General features: G+C 44.0%; 1 protein-coding gene across 1 annotated transcript in view; it reads right to left on the bottom strand.

Annotated features, from left to right (window-relative positions):
• Positions 1–14,726: 14,726 nt before the first annotated feature.
• Positions 14,727–20,856, bottom strand: part of LOC133134558 (receptor-interacting serine/threonine-protein kinase 4-like) — a 67,267-nt gene continuing 61,137 nt past the window's right edge. Inside the window, exon 9 of the mRNA XM_061250759.1 lies at positions 14,727–14,801. Within this exon, the coding sequence (XP_061106743.1) occupies positions 14,727–14,801 (75 nt within the window). The remainder of the gene's footprint in view (positions 14,802–20,856) is intronic.

Below are 20,856 nucleotides of genomic sequence, written 5' to 3'. Positions count from 1 at the left end.
ATATATCGACCACCTGATTCGGATATAAATACTTTTATTGATGCACTTCATTCCACACTTGATAGAATCAACAATGAATCCAAACTATGTATTCTACTTGGTGACTTCAATATCAACTTGCTTAAAGGTGATCTCACAACTACAACTGACTTCCTAAATGTATTCTATTCTTATAATTTTTTTCCTTCAATTACTAAACCTTCCCGCATCACAAACTCATCAGCTACACTTATTGACCATATTTTCCTTAATTCAATGGATTTTGAGATCACTTCAGGCCTCTTGATATGCGATGTCTCTGATCATCTCCCTGTATTAGGCGATAACCCCTACTCCCAGAACAGAGGGAGGAACAAAAACTAACCCGAAGGCGAATTAGAAGGATAACAGAAATTAAGCCAAAAGCGGCTGGGAAAATAAAACAACCCTCCAAAACAGGGCGAAACTCAAAACCCAAAATGTGCTTGACACACAGCACTGACGGTATCAGACCGGGACCGCCGAAAAGAAAATACAACCTAGCGTAAAAAACTAGGCACGAGAAAATAAAACCCTTGAGGCGCAGCTCGGGAAGAAAACACAAACCAAAAAGACATACCAGGGGACAACGTCCCCCAACCACTGACTCACACGAGTCAAAAGAAAGAAAAACCAAAACCAAAAACCTTAGAGGAAGGCGCCAGCGAACACGGGGGATGAATAGGATGGAGATGGGTATTGAGTAGTAAATCCGTTGCGTGTTGGATGTTCGTAAACGGCTTCGGTTCGCGGCTTCTCTCTGTTGGAATGCTTATATTATTAAATACTTAGCCACCAAAAAGTTAACAGCCAAGTGGTGTAGGAGACTGTAATGCCTCCTAAAAAGGAACATCTATTCATGGAGCAAACTCTGAAAGAAATGAACGAACAACTGACAAAACTGACGCAGGAGGTGAGTGAAGTATCGGCTAAACAAACAGAGCTGGTGTCTCTCCTGACTGAAGTTGCGGAGCTTAAAAGAACGGTGAAGGAAAAAGAGGCGAAAATAACTGTTCTTGAAGAAAAAGTGGAAAAGCTACAGAAACTTGAACAAAGAGTCGAAGACCTAGAACTATTCACAAGAATAGAGGATGTGATCATAAGTGGATTGGAGGTTAAGCCGAGATCCTGGGCAGCAGCGGTTTCGAGGAAGCCGGGTGAGGAAAACCCCACTCTGGAGGAACAACAATCCATCGAAACGCAGGTAGAACATTTTTTGCATTCCAGGGAAATATTCTTCGATAAGCGAAACATCTCTGCCTGTCATATGCTACCACGAAGAGATCAGAAAGCAAAACCTGCAATCATAATGAGATTTGTAAACCGCAAACACAAAACAGACCTACTCCGGCAATGGAAAAAGCTTGTTGATACTCAGGTATTTATCAATGAACATCTCACACCGAAGAATGCAGAGTTAGCCAGAGAGGCACGACAGCTGAGGAAGAAGAATAAAATAAAGTCAACATGGACCAGGGACTGTAAAGTGCTAATACGGTTGAACGGGTCCACACCCGCTGACGAGAAGGTGAGGATGGTAAGAGAGATGGCCGACCTGGACGAATATAAATGATGAAAGTCACTCTTTTTCCCAGCATGTCTGGGGCTCACTGGCAGTCGAAAATGATAAGAATTGCCTTGTTTTGCCTAATCTATCCCTGTTTATTTTTTACACATATTTTGGATGAACTCTTTAGTGGAAGTCACTCAGAGAGGCCCTCTGGACAGGGTGGTAGGCCTCGGCCTAGGCTATATCTCAGGCAGCCTTCTGGATCATCATCTATCCGACTCCAACCTGGGTCTGGCTCTAAAACGCCCAAGATTTGGTATCTGATTTTTTGGCAATTACTTTGCTTTATTTTTTGCTGCTTGCGATGTTATTTTTCCTATTCATTCAGACCTGTCTTTTGCCAAGAAACTGTTGCATGGGGAACACCCGCTCTGTCTTTACTCTTTAATAGGCTCAAAGCTGGTAACCTTTTTGCTTGCTGGGTAGTAGGCCTAAGCGTGACATTATTTTTTGATGGGTTGCTAGGATTCTGGACTCTTTTTTTGACTGTCTCTCTTCTCTATTTTTGGCTGATCTTTTGGTTCCTGGTGTGCACGTTGCAAGGAATGTTTTGGTGTGCATGCGTGAATGAGTGTGAACCTGTGATTATGAGTGTGAAGTATGAATGGATTTGGTGCTTGATCGGAAGCGTGATATTACTGCAAATCTACTATGGCTTCTGTTGATATAACCAATACAGGGACGACTGTCCCCCCCATGGACTCTCTAGTCTTCAACCCATTTGAGCGAAACATGGACAATGATGGTATTTATGATTTTCATTTTAATCCAGACATCAATCAAATTGACCTACATTCTTTAAAACTGTCTTGTGAGTACTATTCTGAAACTCAAATGAATAATTTGACTCACACTCTCATGGATGCTAACCCAGATCTAAATGCTTTTTCCACCTTCCAGTTGAATATTAGGAGTCTCCCTAAAAACTATGATACATTAAAAACCTATCTGTCTACTTTATCACATTCTTTCTCAGTTATGGCCTTCTCGGAAACATGGTTAACAGATGATAATTACAGCCTATACCCCTTCTCTCAATTTAATGCAGTTCATTCCTGTAGAAATGTCAAAAAAGGAGGAGGAGTCTCACTTTATATATCTAAGATGTACAACTTTATTCCCAGAAAAGAACTTAGTGTTGACCTTGATACTACTACTGTGGAATCAATATTCGTGGAAATACCATCATGTCAGAAACTTCTTGGAAAGAGCATTTTGATCGGTTCCATATATCGACCACCTGATTCGGATATAAATACTTTTATTGATGCACTTCATTCCACACTTGATAGAATCAACAATGAATCCAAACTATGTATTCTACTTGGTGACTTCAATATCAACTTGCTTAAAGGTGATCTCACAACTACAACTGACTTCCTAAATGTATTCTATTCTTATAATTTTTTTCCTTCAATTACTAAACCTTCCCGCATCACAAACTCATCAGCTACACTTATTGACCATATTTTCCTTAATTCAATGGATTTTGAGATCACTTCAGGCCTCTTGATATGCGATGTCTCTGATCATCTCCCTGTTTTTCAAATCATTCATCTTAATGAATCTTCCAGTGATAGTAGGCCTATGGCTCCTTTGAAAATACCAATTACATACCGTAAATTCTCGAGAAATAACTTTGACGCCTTCAAATCAGCCATTGGCTACACCTCATGGGATGAGGTTCTCATGATGCAAGATGTCAATAAAGCCTATGAATTATTTATTGAATTATTCAATTTGGCCCTTGATTCATCGTTTCCTTTGATTACGACAACAATCAGAAATAATAACTCTAAAGGAAAACCATGGATAACAGATGAATTAAAGAAGCTATCCCGTAAAAAAAATAACCTCTATAGGAAATCCATAATAACCCCTACCCCCATAAATATTGTAACATACAAGAAATGTAAAAACCGATTCACCACCCTAGTAAGAAAAACAAAGAAAAAATTCTATTCTGATAAATTCACATTAGCATCAAATGACATCAAGGCAACATGGAGCCTCATCAATCATCTTATGAAACGCAATAAAAAATCATCAGCTACTCCTATGGAAATGAATGATACTAAGGGATCTCTCTCCAACCCAATGGATATTGCTAATGGTTTTAATGATTTCTTTGTAAATGTTGGTCCTGAACTTGCCTCTAACTTTAAGAACTCTAATGTTGATCCTTGTGACTCGATCAGGGGTCAGTATTCTTCACTCCAAAATCTTGATCCTCCAACTCCACAGGAAGTCCGAGACATCATCATGTCTCTAAAGAACTCAGCTCATGGTCATGATGGAATCAAGAGTATCCTTATCAAGGAGACAATTGATCACATCATCACACCTCTTACTCATATTCTTTCTTTATCTCTTCTCTCTGGCACCATCCCCCACGATCTAAAAATCGCAAAAGTCATACCCATATTCAAATCAGGTGATTCTAAGGAATTTAGTAACTACCGTCCTATATCAATTCTTCCTTGTATCTCTAAAATCTTAGAAAAACTGATCTATTCTAGACTATCCAATCACCTTGCAGTAAATAATATATTATACAAACACCAATATGGATTTCGTAAAAAATACTCTACCGAGTATGCCATAATACAGCTCGTTAATTATATCTCATCAGCTCTTGATAACAAAAAATTTGCCCTTGGTGTCTTCCTGGATCTAAGCAAAGCCTTTGACACGGTATGCCATGCTATACTGCTTGCCAAACTCAAAAGATATGGAGTGAAGGATACTGCCCTTAAACTGTTAACCAGTTACCTTGTCAATAGAGAGCAATATGTCCATCTAAATGGTGTTTCCTCAAAGAAATCTAAGATCGCATTTGGTGTCCCCCAGGGCTCAGTCCTGGGTCCTTTATTATTTTTAATCTATATAAACGATATGGCCATGTCATGTACAAATCTCCTTCCAGTTCTGTTTGCGGATGACACAAATCTCATAGCTTCCCACGATGATTTTCACTCCCTGATCAGAATTGTTAATAATGAACTATCTATTTTAGCGCAATGGTTCCAACGAAACAAACTAACCCTCAATGTGAAGAAGTGCAACTTCATGATCTTTTGTAACATAAACAAACACTACCCAAAAGAACTAGCCAAAATTCTCATAAATAATGCTGAAATCCATCTAGTCCAGCAAACTAAATTCTTAGGCATCATTATTGATAGTGATCTCAAGTGGTCTAATCACATTGACCTAGTCACCAAAAGATCTTCAAGGATGCTGGGCATATTGAGGAAAGTTTGTCCCTTAGTTCACTCTGCAGCTCATCTTACTCTGTATTATAGCTTCCTGTTCCCTTTCATCAATTACTGTAACATTATCTGGGCAGCGACCTATCCTACATATCTTAATAAACTACGTACAGTACAGAAGAAATACTTAAGGTTTATCTCCCACTCAAATAGATATGCACCATCCGCCCCCCTTTTTAAAAAATATAACATATTGCCGATTGAAAAAGTGAACACATACCAGATATGCATATTCATCCACAAATTCATGTATAGAAAACATGAACTTCCAGACACCCTTCAGAATCTATTTACTGCCACCTCCAATGTCCATTCACATCAAACGAGACACAGCAACAATAATCTACTCCTATCGCGCTCACAAACATCAAGACACCAGTATAATCTTTCCGTTAGAGGCCCAAAGCTGTGGAGTGAACTAAGCCCTCAACTGAGATCTATGTCCTCACATACTGTCTTTAAAAAACATTTGAAAAAATATCTAATGTCTACCTAATCTGCTACTAAATATTCATCTCACTTATTTGTTTCTCTTCTTCTTGTATCATCCCATGTTTAGTCATCATCCTATGTTGTCTTTTTTTTTCATATCATCCTATGTTCAATCATCATCCTATGTCTGTTTCTTCGTTTTCGTATCATCCTATATTCAATCATCATCCTATGTTGTCTGTTTTTTCTTTCTTATATCATTTTTTGTTTAATCATCATCCTATGTTGTCTGTTTCTTCTTTATTATTTCATTTTATGTTTAATCATCATTCTTTGTTGTCTGTTTCTTCTTCCTTATATCATCTTATGTTTAATCATCACTCTATGTTGTCGGTTTCTTCTTTCTTATATCATCTTAGTAAGTAGTAAGTGTTGGTTAGGTGTGGAGCTCTGTACAAGCCTGTTAGGGCTTCGCTCCCACCTTGCACAGATTTGTACTAAAATTTGTGCTAAACAAATAAACAAACAAACAAACAATACCAGCGAAACGCCTTCCTTACCTTTTTTAAGCTTTTCTTTTTTGTTAGCAACCACCAGCACAGTACCTGACTCCCAAAACTACTGATAGAGTCTACCTTGTGCTTACCGGCTTGGCGCAAGAGCAAACAGTTGACACACAAGCACTGAAGGAGAGTCAGTACTGAGCTTAAATATGCTTCCCGGGAGGTAATTCCCCTAACGCCAATGAGGAACAGGTGCGACCAATGATCCTCGGCCCGCTGCTGGTAACAGCGGGTATTACCTCCCACATGACAGGACCCCCCTGCTAAGGAGCTGCCCTCTGCCTGCGAAACTCCCGGATCAGATCAGGGTCCAGAACGTCCCTCGAGGGGACCCAAAAACGTTCCTCAGGACCAAACCCCTCCCAGTCAATGAGGTACTGTTTACCCCTGCCCACGCGACGTTCAGCCAGGATGCGGCGCACGGTGTAGACCGGACCCCCGTTAATTAGCCGTGGAGGTGGTGGCGGGACCTCCCCGGGCGGCAATACACTAGTTAACACTGGTTTAAGGCGGGATACGTGAAATGTGGGGTGTATCCTCATAGAACGGGGTAGTCGCAGGCGCACCATAACGGGATTGATTTTTTTTATTATTTTGAACGGCCCTACGAATCGTGGTGCGAGCTTACGCGACTCAACCCGCAAAGGGAGATCCCGCGCAGATAACCACACTCGTTGCCCCACCCTATAGCAGGGCGCCGACTGGCGATGCCTGTCGGCCCACCTTTTTTGGTTGGCAGCAGCCCTTACGAGGGCAGCCCGCACCTTGCTCCATGTAGTCTGGCACCGCCGCACAAAGGCCTCCGCAGAGGGCACTTCGCCCCCTCTCTCTAATTCCGGGAACAGTGGCGGGGGATACCCGGACTGCACCTCGAAAGGCGAGAGCCCTGTGGACGCATTCTGCAGTGAATTGTGGGCGTATTCTGCCCACGTGAGTTGACGACTCCACGAAGTGGGGTTGTCAACCGCCAGACACCGTAGCGTGTTCTCGAGGGTTTGATTGGTGCGTTCCGTCTGCCCGTTGGTCTCAGGGTGAAAACCAGAGGACAGGCTAGCCGAAGCACCCAGTAGAGAATAGAACGCCCGCCAGAACTGGGAGGTGAACTGGGGTCCACGATCTGATACTACGTCTTGAGGCAGCCCGTGCAACCGGAACACGTGGTCAACCACCAACCGTGCGGTTTCCACTGCCGATGGTAATTTGGGCAGTGCCACGAAGTGGGCCGCCTTGGAAAACCGATCCACCACCACTAAAATGACCGTGTTCCCCTCGGATGGTGGCAACCCCGTGATAAAGTCCAGCGCAATGTGACTCCAGGGGCGCCTTGGGACTGGTAGCGGACGTAGCCGCCCTGCTGGGGGACGGTGGGAGCTCTTACTGCGCGCAGAGACTGGACATGCGCCCACAAACTCGTGGACGTCCTTTTCCATCCCGGGCCACCAGAATCGTCGGGACAACAAATCTTTGGTGCGCCGAACCCCGGGATGCCCCGCCAGGCGTGAGGCATGCCCCCACTGTAGCACCTGGGACCGGACCCCAGCGGGCACAAAAAGGCAGTGCGGCGGACCCCCTCCAGGATCCGGGTCACGGCGTAATGCTCTCCGCACCGCTGACTCAATCTCCCAAATGATAGGCGCTACAATCCGAACCCCAGAGAGAACGGGTTCCGGATTGTGTTCCCGGTCCGTTTTGTCGCAAACCCGAGAGAGAGCGTCTGGCTTAATGTTTTCAGATCCTGGACGATACGTTACAGTAAATGAAAAACGTGCAAAAAATAGCGCCCAGCGCGCCTGACGTGAGTTGCGCGTTTTAGCAGTCTGGATGTATTCCAGGTTCTTATGATCTGTCCACACAGTGAACGGATGTTCCGCCCCCTCAAGCCAGTGCCGCCACTCTTCCAAGGCCAGTTTGACCGCAAGCAGTTCTCGATCCCCCACGTCATAGTTTCTCTCGGCCTGAGACAGTGACCGTGAGAAAAACGCGCAGGGATGCACCTTTTGATCTTGGGGAGACCGTTGCGAAAGAATAGCCCCCACCCCCAGCTCGGAGGCATCAACCTCCACAATAAACGGCAGGGACGGGTTAGGGGTTATCAAAATGGGTTCCGAACAGAACCTTTCTTTTAAACCCACGAATGCCGCCTCTGCCCGAGGTGTCCAAACAAAACGCGCCGGGGCACTCTTTCTAGTGAGTGCTGTGATGGGCGCGACTACCGTGCTAAAATTGCGGATAAACCGCCGATAAAAGTTGGCGAACCCTAGGAATCTCTGCACCTGTTTTACCGATTCCGGGGTTGGCCAATCCCTCACGGCAGCAATCTTTCTGGGGTCCATTTCGGTTTTGCCGGCGGAAACGATAAACCCGAGGAAAGACACTGAACTCGTGTGAAACACGCACTTCTCTGCCTTAACAAAAAGGCAAGCTTCTAATAAGCGTGTCAGTACTATTTTTACGTGCCGGATGTGCTCTGAGAGGGTGGCGGAGAAGATCAAAATATCGTCCAGGTAGACGAAAACGAACTTCTCCAGCATCTCTCGAAGCACATCATTGACGAACGCCTGGAACACCGCGGGGGCGTTGGTGAGGCCAAACGGCATTACCAGATATTCGTAATGACCAGAGTGTGTATTGAAGGCTGTTTTCCATTCGTCGCCTTCCCGTATGCGTACCAAATTGTACGCATTGCGGAGGTCTAATTTGGTGAATATTGATGCCGTTTGCAGGCGCTCAAATGCAGAGTTCATCAATGGAAGGGGGTACCTATTTTTTATGGTGATAGCATTCAAGCCTCTGTAATCGATACAGGGTCTTAGGCTCCCGTCCTTTTTATTAACAAAAAAGAACCCCGCCCCCGCCGGTGATGAGGACGGTCTGATGAACCCATTGGCTAGGGCGTCCCGAATATACTCTTTCATGGCCCTGCTCTCCGGCACCAACAATGAATAGAGTGCACCCCTGGGAGGGATTGTACCCGGATGCAACTCTATTGCACAGTCGTACGAGCGGTGTGGAGGTAACGTGGTCGCCTGTTGCTTGCTAAACGCCTCAGCCAATTCACGATACGCCCTCGGGACATTTGATGGCAGCGAGAACCCAATAGCCCCCATTATCCGGTTCTCACTCCCACTGATAGAGGTTTGCAATAGGCTCTCGGCGTCCCAGTCTGTGACGTCACTACCCTCTCCCTCGTCAATAGGGAGATTCCAGTCACAGACTGGGTCCCACTCCAGGCTCCCTTCCTGCTCCTCCTCCTCCGGTATCCTAACTCCAGGACTTAGGAACTCCATAGCCTCCTCCTCGTCCAATTCGGACCCTATGTCAGTATCAGTAGGAGGAGACGCGGAGGTATTCCCGCGATCTGAGTGGGCTGCGCATTGTGGACCCCACCGAGACACCGGGTGACTTCGGCTACCCCAGTTTATGTGAGGCTGGTGCTTGACTAGCCAGACATGCCCTAAAACTATCGGATATGCCGGGGACTCGACCAAATAAAAATATATGCACTTTGGGTTCCCTGCCTCATCCACATTAAGCGGACCGCGGCCTCTTTGCCCGTAACATTGTGATCGAATACCCGTGTCATGTCTTGCATGAGGGGCTGAGAGGCACTCATTAGGGGCGACTGTGCTCGGATCAGCGGTTCTGCCCAGGCCAGAGCGGTTCCGGTCAGTAATGACAGGATAAATGCTACCCGCGAATCCTCAGTCGAGAACCGGGAAGGCTGGGCTTTAAAAAAAATCAGGCACTGGGAGAGGAACCCTCTACACTTGCCCGCCTCTCCCCCATACCGCAGCGGCAGCTGTAACTTGGGCTCCCTGACCATAGGTGTGGTAAATGAGTAAGAGGGAACCGCAAGTTGGGGAGGCGTGGGTGGTGGGGGATTGTCTGGGGATGATGCTTGTACCTGAGCGGAGCGAAACTCGCTCGCTAGTTGCCGAAAACTGTCGGCGAGACCCAGCAGCACGTCCTGCTGACTGCCTAGCCTGGCTAGGATCTCGTCCTGGCGTTGGAACACTAGGGTCTGCTGCTCAGTGGTGGCAGCTTGCTGTGCCTGTAGCGCATGCAGCGCCTGTTCCTGCCTATTTAGAGCAGCCTGCTGGGCAGCTACCACCGCTTCTAACGGGGAATCTCCCACCTCCATTCCCAAACTAGTCGCTGGTCTCTCCAAGGTGGCTTGTGTGTACTGTGAGGATGGGGTTGGGCGGAGAGTCAGTAGCGACTAAAGGGGAAACCCTTTTAAAGTGAGCACGCAAACGTGTTCGCCACTAACACTCAATCTTAGGCGATAACCCCTACTCCCAGAACAGAGGGAGGAACAAAAACTAACCCGAAGGCGAATTAGAAGGATAACAGAAATTAACCCAAAAGCGGCTGGGAAAATAAAACAACCCTCCAAAACAGGGCGAAACTCAAAACCCAAAATGTGCTTGACACACAGCACTGACGGTATCAGACCGGGACCGCCGAAAAGAAAATACAACCTAGCGTAAAAAACTAGGCACGAGAAAATAAAACCCTCGAGGCGCAGCTCGGGAAGAAAACACAAACCAAAAAGACATACCAGGGGACAACGTCCCCCAACCACTGACTCACACGAGTCAAAAGAAAGAAAAACCAAAACCAAAAACCTTAGAGGAAGGCGCCAGCGAACACAATACCAGCGAAACGCCTTCCTTACCTTTTTTAAGCTTTTCTTTTTTGTTAGCAACCACCAGCACAGTACCTGACTCCCAAAACTACTGATAGAGTCTACCTTGTGCTTACCGGCTTGGCGCAAGAGCAAACAGTTGACAAACAAGCACTGAAGGAGAGTCAGTACTGAGCTTAAATATGCTTCCCGGGAGGTAATTCCCCTAACGCCAATGAGGAACAGGTGCGACCAATGATCCTCAGCCCTCTGCTGGTAACAGCGGGTATTACCTCCCACATGACACCATCTCCCAATGCCAACAAGGAGTCGAAATATAGCCTGTAAGTATGGGTGCCGGTTTGTGTGTGTGTGTTTGTCTTTCTCGTCCTCTCTCCCTCTTTCTCTACCTCTGTCAAAAATACAGGCACTTGGTCTTTGACCGACTTTCATCCCAGGCTTGAGGAGATACGGCTCATCTTATCACTAGAGTGTCTGAGAAGACACTTCATCTTGAATCCTGAAAAACATCAGGCTCTGGCAGGCCAAAAAATGGTTTCTGATTCATTACGTTTCTGTGATGTTGATGGCTAGGGGTCACTGTGTGCTCATCCAGTATGCATGCTATATGATAAGCCATAACCAATCATTTACCCTGACATATTTTGCTTCTCTGCTTACGTAATAGCCACGCACCAATCACAGGTAGAATTAAGTTTGTATTATTAAAACACCATTTAGATTAAAAATGGCAGAGACTGCCTCCATCTCTTCAGTTCATACTTGTCCACCTTGTTTGTGTAGGTACTGGACTCTTTCTGCAGAAAAATAAACCCTCTTCCTTCTTGTATATAACTGGCTGTGGCTGGTCATTATACATAACAAGATCATTTCCTCTGTTCAACAATTCCATTTTGCAAGAGAAAGGCCAGGATATGTATGCAATGTTTTATTCATTTACTTGTAAATATATAATAGGACAAAATCTAAAGACAACACTCGTTTTACAAGTCAGTATTTTATATCACATATTACTTACATATCACAATTAGTCATGTGAGGGCCACGGGCCCATTGTTATTAAGCTCCTTCAGGTTGGACTTTTCTGGAATCAGCCATATTTCAAACTGCTTCCACAATGAGGACACATAATATTCATGGAGGGAGCGCTGACATTTTAATAAGTGGTAATAGACTAAGGAGTTCCTAAAAATATATACTCATTAAGATTCTCATTGGCGCAAAAAGCACTGCTGCTACAGCACTAGGCCCTAACCCCCACCAGGTAGGTCATCAAACAACTCAGGGTTCTTCTACTATAACAACCTGGGCAATTATAGTGGTCAGAAAATGTCAGGTATTGTGTACAGATCATTAGAGTGGTATGCAAAAGTTTGGGCTCGACTCACCTGTATATACACATACTGAGCTGGTCTTGCTGCAGCTGCCATTTGGAAGAACTGCAGTGATGTTGAAAATATATTCCACCCCAGGTCTCAGATCAGAAAGGACAGCTGTGCTGGTGTTGGGGGCACATTTCTGTAATCTGGGCTCTCCTCCCTCACAGCTGTACTTGATGTGGATCTCATAAGAAACTCCCTCCATGCTGACGGGTCGTTCCCAGCACAGGCTCACTGAGCTGCTCTTCACATCAGTGGCTTCCACCCTCCCAGGGGTACAGGGCTCTATCGGAGAGAACAGAGACGGAGGTTTCAATCTGAGCCGTCATTTCTCTTAGTCTGCATACGTTCTGATTCCAGTATTTTGTTTTTTATACTCATTGTATCATCAGACTAATAGAAACGTAAGTAAACACACTACATTCTCAAAGTTCTCACATCCATAGTGATTCCAGTCTTTGCAGGCCAGGAATTCAAGGCCCTCCCAATCTATCTTTCTTGCTCCATCTCCCAATGCCAAGAAGGAGTTGAAATATAGCCTGTAAGTATGGGTGCCGGTTTGTGTGTGTGTTTGTCTTTCTCGTCCTCCCTCCCTCTTTCTCTCCCTCCGTCAAAAATACAGGCCTGTGGTCGTTAACCGGCTTTCATCCCAGTCTTGAGGAGATACGGCTCATCTTATCACTAGAGTGTCTGAGAAGACACTTCATCTTGAATCCTGAAAAACATCAGGCTCTGGCAGGCCAAATAATGGTTTCTGATACATTATGTTTCTGTGATGTTGATGGCTAGGGGTCACTGTGTGCTGAGCCAGTATGCATACTATATGATAAGCCATAACCAATCATTTACCCTGACATATTTTGCTTCTATGCTTACGTAATAGCCACGCACCAATCAGAGGTAGAATTAAGTTTGTATCATTAAAACACCATTTAGATTAAAAATGGCAGAGACTGCCTCCATCTCTTCAGTTCATGCTTGTCCACCTTGTGTGTGTAGGTACTGGACTATTTCTGCAGAAAAATAAACCCTCTTCCTTCTTGTATATAACTGGTTGTGGCTGGTCATTATACATAACAAGATCATTTCCTCTGTTCAACAATTGCATTTTGCAAGAGAAAGGCCAGGATATGTATGCAATGTTTTATTCATTTACTTGTAAATATATAAAAGGACAAAATCTAAGGAGAACACTCGTTTTATAAGTGAGTATTTTATATCACATATTACTTACATATCACAATTACCAATGTGAGGGCCAGAGGCCCATTGTTATGAAGCTCCTTCAGGTTGGAATTTTCAGGAAACAGCCATATTTCAAACTGCTTCCACAATGAGGACACATAATATTCATGGAGGGAGCGCTGACATTTTAATGAGTGGTAACAGACTAAGGAGTTCCTAAAAATATATTCTCATTAAGATTCTCATCGGCACAAAAAGCACTGCTGCTACAGCACTAGGCCCTAACCCCCACCAGGTAGGTCATCAAACAACTCGGGGTTCATCTACTATAACAACCTGGGCAATTATAGTGGTCAGAAAATGTCAGGTATTGTGTACAGATCATTACAGCGGTATGCAAAAGTTTGGGCTCGACTCACCTGTATATACGCATACTGAGCTGGTCTTGCTGCAGCTGCCATTTGGAAGAACTGCAGTGATGTTGAAAATATATTCCACCCCAGATCTCAGATCAGAAAGGACAGCTGTGGTGGTGTTGGGGGCACATTTCTGTAATCTGGGCTCTTCTCCCTCACAGCTGTACTTGATGTGGATCTCATAAGAAACTCCCTCCATGCTGACGGGTCGTTCCCAGCACAGGCTCACTGAGCTGCTCTTCACATCAGTGGCTTCCACCCTCCCAGGGGCACAGGGCTCTATCGGAGAGAACAGAGACGGAGGTCTCAATCTGAGCCGTCATTTCTCTTAGTCTGCAAACATTCTGATTCCAGTATTTCGTTTTTTATACTCATTGTATCATCAGACTAATTCAAACGTAAGTAAACACACTACATTCTCAAAGTTCTCACATCCATAATGATTCCAGGCTTCCCAGGCCAGGAATTCAAGGCCCTCCCAATCTATCTCTCTTGCTCCATCTCCCAATGCCAACAAGGAGTCGAAATATAGCCTGTAAGTATGGGTGCCGGTTTGTGTGTGTGTGTTTGTCTTTCTCGTCCTCTCTCCCTCTTTCTCTACCTCTGTCAAAAATACAGGCCCTTGGTTTTTGACCGACTTTCATCCCAGGCTTGAGGAGATACGGCTCATCTTATCACTAGAGTGTCTGAGAAGACACTTCATCTTGAATCCTGAAAAACATCAGGCTCTGGCAGGCCAAAAAATGGTTTCTGATTCATTACGTTTCTGTGATGTTGATGGCTAGGGGTCACTGTGTGCTCATCCAGTCTGCATGCTATATGATAAGCCATAACCAATCATTTACCCTGACATATTTTGCTTCTCTGCTTACGTAATAGCCACGCACCAATCACAGGTAGAATTAAGTTTGTATTATTAAAACACCATTTAGATTAAAAATGGCAGAGACTGCCTCCATCTCTTCAGTTCATGCTTGTCCACCTTGTTTGTGTAGGTACTGGACTCTTTCTGCAGAAAAATAAACCCTCTTCCTTCTTGTATATAACTGGCTGTGGCTGGTCATTATACATAACAAGATCATTTCCTCTGTTCAACAATTCCATTTTTCAAGAGAAAGGCCAGGATATGTATGCAATGTTTTATTCATTTACTTGTAAATATATAATAGGACAAAATCTAAAGACAACACTCGTTTTACAAGTCAGTACTTTATATCACATATTACTTACATATCACAATTACTCATGTGAGGGCCACGGGCCCATTGTTATTAAGCTCCTTCAGGTTGGACTTTTCTGGAATCAGCCATATTTCAAACTGCTCCACAATGAGGACACATAATATTCATGGAGGGAGCGCTGACATTTTAATAAGTGGTAATAGACTAAGGAGTTCCTAAAAATATATACTCATTAAGATTCTCATTGGCGCAAAAAGCACTGCTGCTACAGCACTAGACCCTGACCCCCACCAGGTAGGTGATCAAAGAACTTGGGGTTCTTCTACTATAACAACCTGGGCAATTATAGTGGTCAGAAAATATCAGGTATTGTGTACAGGTCATTAGAGCGGTATAAAAAAGTTTGGGCTCGACTCACCTGTATATATGCATACTGAGCTGGTCTTGCTGCAGCTGCCATTTGGAAGAAGTGCAGTGATGTTGAAAATATATTCCACCCCAGATCTCAGATCAGAAAGGACAGCTGTGCTGGTGTTGGGGGCACATTTCTGTAATCTGGGCTCTTCTCCCTCACAGCTGTACTTGATGTGGATCTCATAAGAAACTCCCTCCATGCTGACTGGTCGTTCCCAGCACAGGCTCACTGAGCTGCTCTTCACATCAGTGGCTTCCACCCTCCCAGGGGCAAAGGGCTCTATTGGAGAGAACAGAGACGGAGGTTTCAATCTGAGCCGTCATTTCTCTTAGTCTGCAAACATTCTGATTCCAGTATTTCGTTTTTTATACTCATTGTATCATCAGACTAATTCAAACTTAGGTAAACACACTACATTCTCAAAGTTCTCACATCCATAATGATTCCAGGCTTTCCAGGCCAGGAATTCAAGGCCCTCCCAATCTATCTCTCTTGCTCCATCTCCCAATGCCAAGAAGGAGTTGAAATATAGCCTGTAAGTATGGGTGCCGGTTTGTGTGTGTGTGTTTGTCTTTCTCGTCCTCTCTCCCTCTTTCTCTACCTCTGTCAAAAATACAGGCCCTTGGTCTTTGACGACTTTCATCCCAGTCTTGAGGAGATACGGCTCATCTTATCACTAGAGTGTCTGAGAAGACACTTCATCTTGAATCCTGAAAAACATCAGGCTCTGGCAGGCCAAAAAATGGTTTCTGATTCATTACGTTTCTGTGATGTTGATGGCTAGGGGTCACTGTGTGCTCATCCAGTATGCATGCTATATGATAAGCCATAACCAATCATTTACCCTGACATATTTTGCTTCTCTGCTTACGTAATAGCCACGCACCAATCACAGGTAGAATTAAGTTTGTATTATTAAAACACCATTTAGATTAAAAATGGCAGAGACTGCCTCCATCTCTTCAGTTCATGCTTGTCCACCTTGTTTGTGTAGGTACTGGACTCTTTCTGCTGAAAAATAAACCCTCTTCCTTCTTGTATATAACTGGTTGTGGCTGGTCATTATACATAACAAGATAATTTCCTCTGTTCAACAATTGCATTTTGCAAGAGAAAGGCCAGGATATGTATGCAATGTTCTATTCATTTACTTGTAAATATATAAAAGGACAAAATCTAAGGAGAACACTCGTTTTATAAGTGAGTATTTTATATCACATATTACTTACATATCACAATTACCAATGTGAGGGCCACAGGCCCATTGTTATGAAGCTCCTTCAGGTTGGAATTTTCAGGAAACAGCCATATTTCAAACTGCTTCCACAATGAGGACACATAATATTCATGGAGGGAGCGCTGACATTTCAATGAGTGGTAACAGACTAAGGGGTCCCTGAAAATATATTCTCATTAAGATTCTCATCGGCACAAAAAGCACTGCTGCTACAGCACTAGACCCTCACCCCCACCAGGTAGGTCATCAGAGAACTTGGGGTTCTTCTACTATAACAACCTGGGCAATTATAGTGGTCAGAAAATGTCAGGTATTGTGTACAGATCATTACAGCGGTATGCAAAAGTCTGGGCTCAACTCACCTGTATATACGCTTACTGAGCTGGTCTTGCTGCAGCTGCCATTTGGAAGGACTGCAGTGATGTTGAAAATATATTCCACCCCAGGTCTCAGATCAGAAAGGACAGCTGTGCTGGTGTTGGGGGCACATTTCTGTAATCTGGGCTCTTCTCCCTCACAGCTGTACTTGATGTGGATCTCATAAGAAACTCCCTCCATGCTGACGGGTCGTTCCCAGCACAGGCTCACTGAGCTGCTCTTCACATCAGTGGCTTCCACCCTCCCAGGGGCACAGGGCTCTATTGGAGAGAACAGAGACGGAGGTTTCAATCTGAGCCGTCATTTCTCTTAGTCTGCAAACATTCTGATTCCAGTATTTCGTTTTTTATACTCATTGTATCATCAGACTAATTCAAACTTACATAAACACTCTAAATTCTCAAAGTTCTCACATCCATAGTGATCCCAGGCTTTCCAGGCCAGGAATTCAAGGCCCTCCCAATCTATCTCTCTTGCTCCATCTCCCAATGCCAACAAGGAGTGGAAATATAGCCTGTAAGTATGGGTGCCGGTTTGTGTGTGTGTGTTTGTCTTTCTCGTCCTCTCTCCCTCTTTCTCTCCCTCAGTCAAAAATACAGGCCTGTGGTCTTTGACCGACTTTCATCCCAGGCTTGAGGAGATACGGCTCATCTTATCACTAGAGTTTCTTAGAAGACACTTCATCTTGAATCCTGAAAAACATCAGGCTCTGGCAGGCCAAATAATGGTTTCTGATTCATTACGTTTCTGTGATGTTGATGGCTAGGGGTCACTGTGTGCTCAGCCAGAATGCATGCTATATGATAAGGCATAAACAATAATTTACCCTGATATATTTTGCTACTATGCTTACGTATTAGCCACGCACCAATCACAGGTAGAATTAAGTTTGTATTATTAAAACACCATTTAGATTAAAAATGGCAGAGACTGCCTCCATCTCTTCAGTTCATGCTTGTCCACCTTGTGTGTGTAGGTACTGGACTCTTTCTGCAGAAAAATAAACCCTCTTCCTTCTTGTATATAACTGGTTGTGGCTGGTCGTTATACATAACAAGATCATTTCCTCTATTCAACAATTCCATTTTGCAAGAGAAAGGCCAGGATATATATGCAATGTTTTATTAATTTACTTGTAAATATATAATAGGACAAAATCTAAAGACAACACTCGCTTTACAAGTCAGTATTTTATATCACATATTACTTACAGATCACAATTACTAATGTGAGGGCCACAGGCTCATGGTTATTAAGCTCCTTCAGGTTGGACTTTTCTGGAATCAGCCATATTTCAAACTGCTCCACAATGAGGACACATAATATTCATGGAGGGAGCGCTGACATTTTAATAAGTGGTAATAGACTAAGGAGTTCCTAAAAATATATACTCATTAAGATTCTCATTGGCGCAAAAAGCACTGCTGCTACAGCACTAGACCCTGACCCCCACCAGGTAGGTGATCAAAGAACTCGGGGTTCTTCTACTATAACAACCTGGGCAATTATAGTGGTCAGAAAATATCAGGTATTGTGTACAGATCATTAGAGCGGTATACAAAAGTTTGGGCTCGACTCACCTGTATATACGCATACTGAGCTGGTCTTGCTGCAGCTGCCATTTGGAAGAACTGCAGTGATGTTGAAAATATATTCCACCCCAGATCTCAGATCAGAAAGGACAGCTGTGCTGGTGTTGGGGGCACATTTCTGTAATCTGGGCTCTTCTCCCTCACAGCTGTACTTGATGTGGATCTCATAAGAAACTCCCTCCATGCTGACTGGTCGTTCCCAGCACAGGCTCACTGAGCTGCTCTTCACATCAGTGGCTTCCACCCTCCCAGGGGCAAAGGGCTCTATTGGAGAGAACAGAGACGGAGGTTTCAATCTGAGCCGTCATTTCTCTTAGTCTGCAAACATTCTGATTCCAGTATTTCGTTTTTTATACTCATTGTATCATCAGACTAATTCAAACTTAAGTAAACACACTACATTCTCAAAGTTCTCACATCCATAATGATTCCAGGCTTTCCAGGCCAGGAATTCAAGGCCCTCCCAATCTATCTCTCTTGCTCCATCTCCCAATGCCAAGAAGGAGTTGAAATATAGCCTGTAAGTATGGGTGCCGGTTTGTGCGTGTGTGTTTGTCTTTCTCGTCCTCTCTCCCTCTTTCTCTACCTCTGTCAAAAATACAGGCCCTTGGTCTTTGACCGACTTTCATCCCAGTCTTGAGGAGATACGGCTCATCTTATCACTAGAGTGTCTGAGAAGACACTTCATCTTGAATCCTGAAAAACATCAGGCTCTGGCAGGCCAAATAATGGTTTCTGATTCATTACGTTTCTGTGATGTTGATGGCTAGGGGTCACTGTGTGCTCAGCCAGAATGCATGCTATATGATAAGGCATAAACAATAATTTACCCTGATATATTTTGCTACTATGCTTACGTATTAGCCACGCACCAATCACAGGTAGAATTAAGTTTGTATTATTAAAACACCATTTAGATTAAAAATGGCAGAGACTGCCTCCATCTCTTCAGTTCATGCTTGTCCACCTTGTTTGTGTAGGTACTGGACTCTTTCTGCTGAAAAATAAACCCTCTTCCTTCTTGTATATAACTGGTTGTGGCTGGTCATTATACATAACAAGATAATTTCCTCTGTTCAACAATTGCATTTTGCAAGAGAAAGGCCAGGATATGTATGCAATGTTCTATTCATTTACTGGTAAATATATAAAAGGACAAAATCTAAGGAGAACACTCGTTTTATAAGTGAGTATTTTATATCACATATTACTTACATATCACAATTACCAATGTGAGGGCCACAGGCCCATTGTTATGAAGCTCCTTCAGGTTGGAATTTTCAGGAATCAGCCATATTTCAAACTGCTTCCACAATGAGGACACATAATATTCATGGAGGGAGCGCTGACATTTTAATGAGTGGTAACAGACTAAGGGGTCCCTGAAAATATATTCTCATTAAGATTCTCATCGGCACAAAAAGCACTGCTGCTACAGCACTAGACCCTCACCCCCACCAGGTAGGTCATCAGAGAACTCGGGGTTCTTCTACTATAACAACCTGGGCAATTATAGTGGTCAGAAAATGTCAGGTATTGTGTACAGATCATTACAGCGGTATGCAAAAGTCTGGGCTCAACTCACCTGTATATACGCTTACTGAGCTGGTCTTGCTGCAGCTGCCATTTGGAAGGACTGCAGTGATGTTGAAAATATATTCCACCCCAGGTCTCAGATCAGAAAGGACAGCTGTGGTGGTGTTGGGGGCACATTTCTGTAATCTGGGCTCTTCTCCCTCACAGCTGTACTTGATGTGGATCTCATAAGAAACTCCCTCCATGCTGACGGGTCGTTCCCAGCACAGGCTCACTGAGCTGCTCTTCACATCAGTGGCTTCCACCCTCCCAGGGGCACAGGGCTCTATTGGGGAGAACAGAGACGGAGGTTTCAATCTCAGCCATCATTTATCTTAGTCTGCAAACATTCTGATTCCAGTATTTTGTTTTTTATACTTATTGTATAATCAGAATAATTCAAACTTACATAAACACTCTAAATTCTCAAAGTTCTCACATCCATAGTGATCCCAGGCTTTCCAGGCCAGGAATTCAAGGCCCTCCCAATCTATCTCTCTTGCTCCATCTCCCAATGCCAACAAGGAGTCGAAATATAGCCTGTAAGTATGGGTGCCGGTTTGTGTGTGTGTGTTTGTCTTTCTCGTCCTCTCTCCCTCTTTCTCTCCCTCAGTCAAAAATACAGGCCTGTGGTCTTTGACCGACTTTCATCCCAGGCTTGAGGAGATACGGCTCATCTTATCACTAGAGTTTCTTAGAAGACACTTCATCTTGAATCCTGAAAAACATCAGGCTCTGGCAGGCCAAATAATGGTTTCTGATTCATTACGTTTCTGTGATGTTGATGGCTAGGGGTCACTGTGTGCTCAGCCAGAATGCATGCTATATGATAAGGCATAAACAATAATTTACCCTGATATATTTTGCTACTATGCTTACGTATTAGCCACGCACCAATCACAGGTAGAATTAAGTTTGTATTATTAAAACACCATTTAGATTAAAAATGGCAGAGACTGCCTCCATCTCTTCAGTTCATGCTTGTCCACCTTGTG

Source organism: Conger conger, chromosome 8 (genome assembly GCF_963514075.1).
Source record: "Conger conger chromosome 8, fConCon1.1, whole genome shotgun sequence".
In the NCBI taxonomy this organism is placed as follows: Eukaryota; Metazoa; Chordata; class Actinopteri; order Anguilliformes; family Congridae; genus Conger; species Conger conger.
The sequence above is the reverse complement of the archived record's forward strand: the minus strand, read 5'-3'. Positions and strand labels throughout refer to the sequence as shown.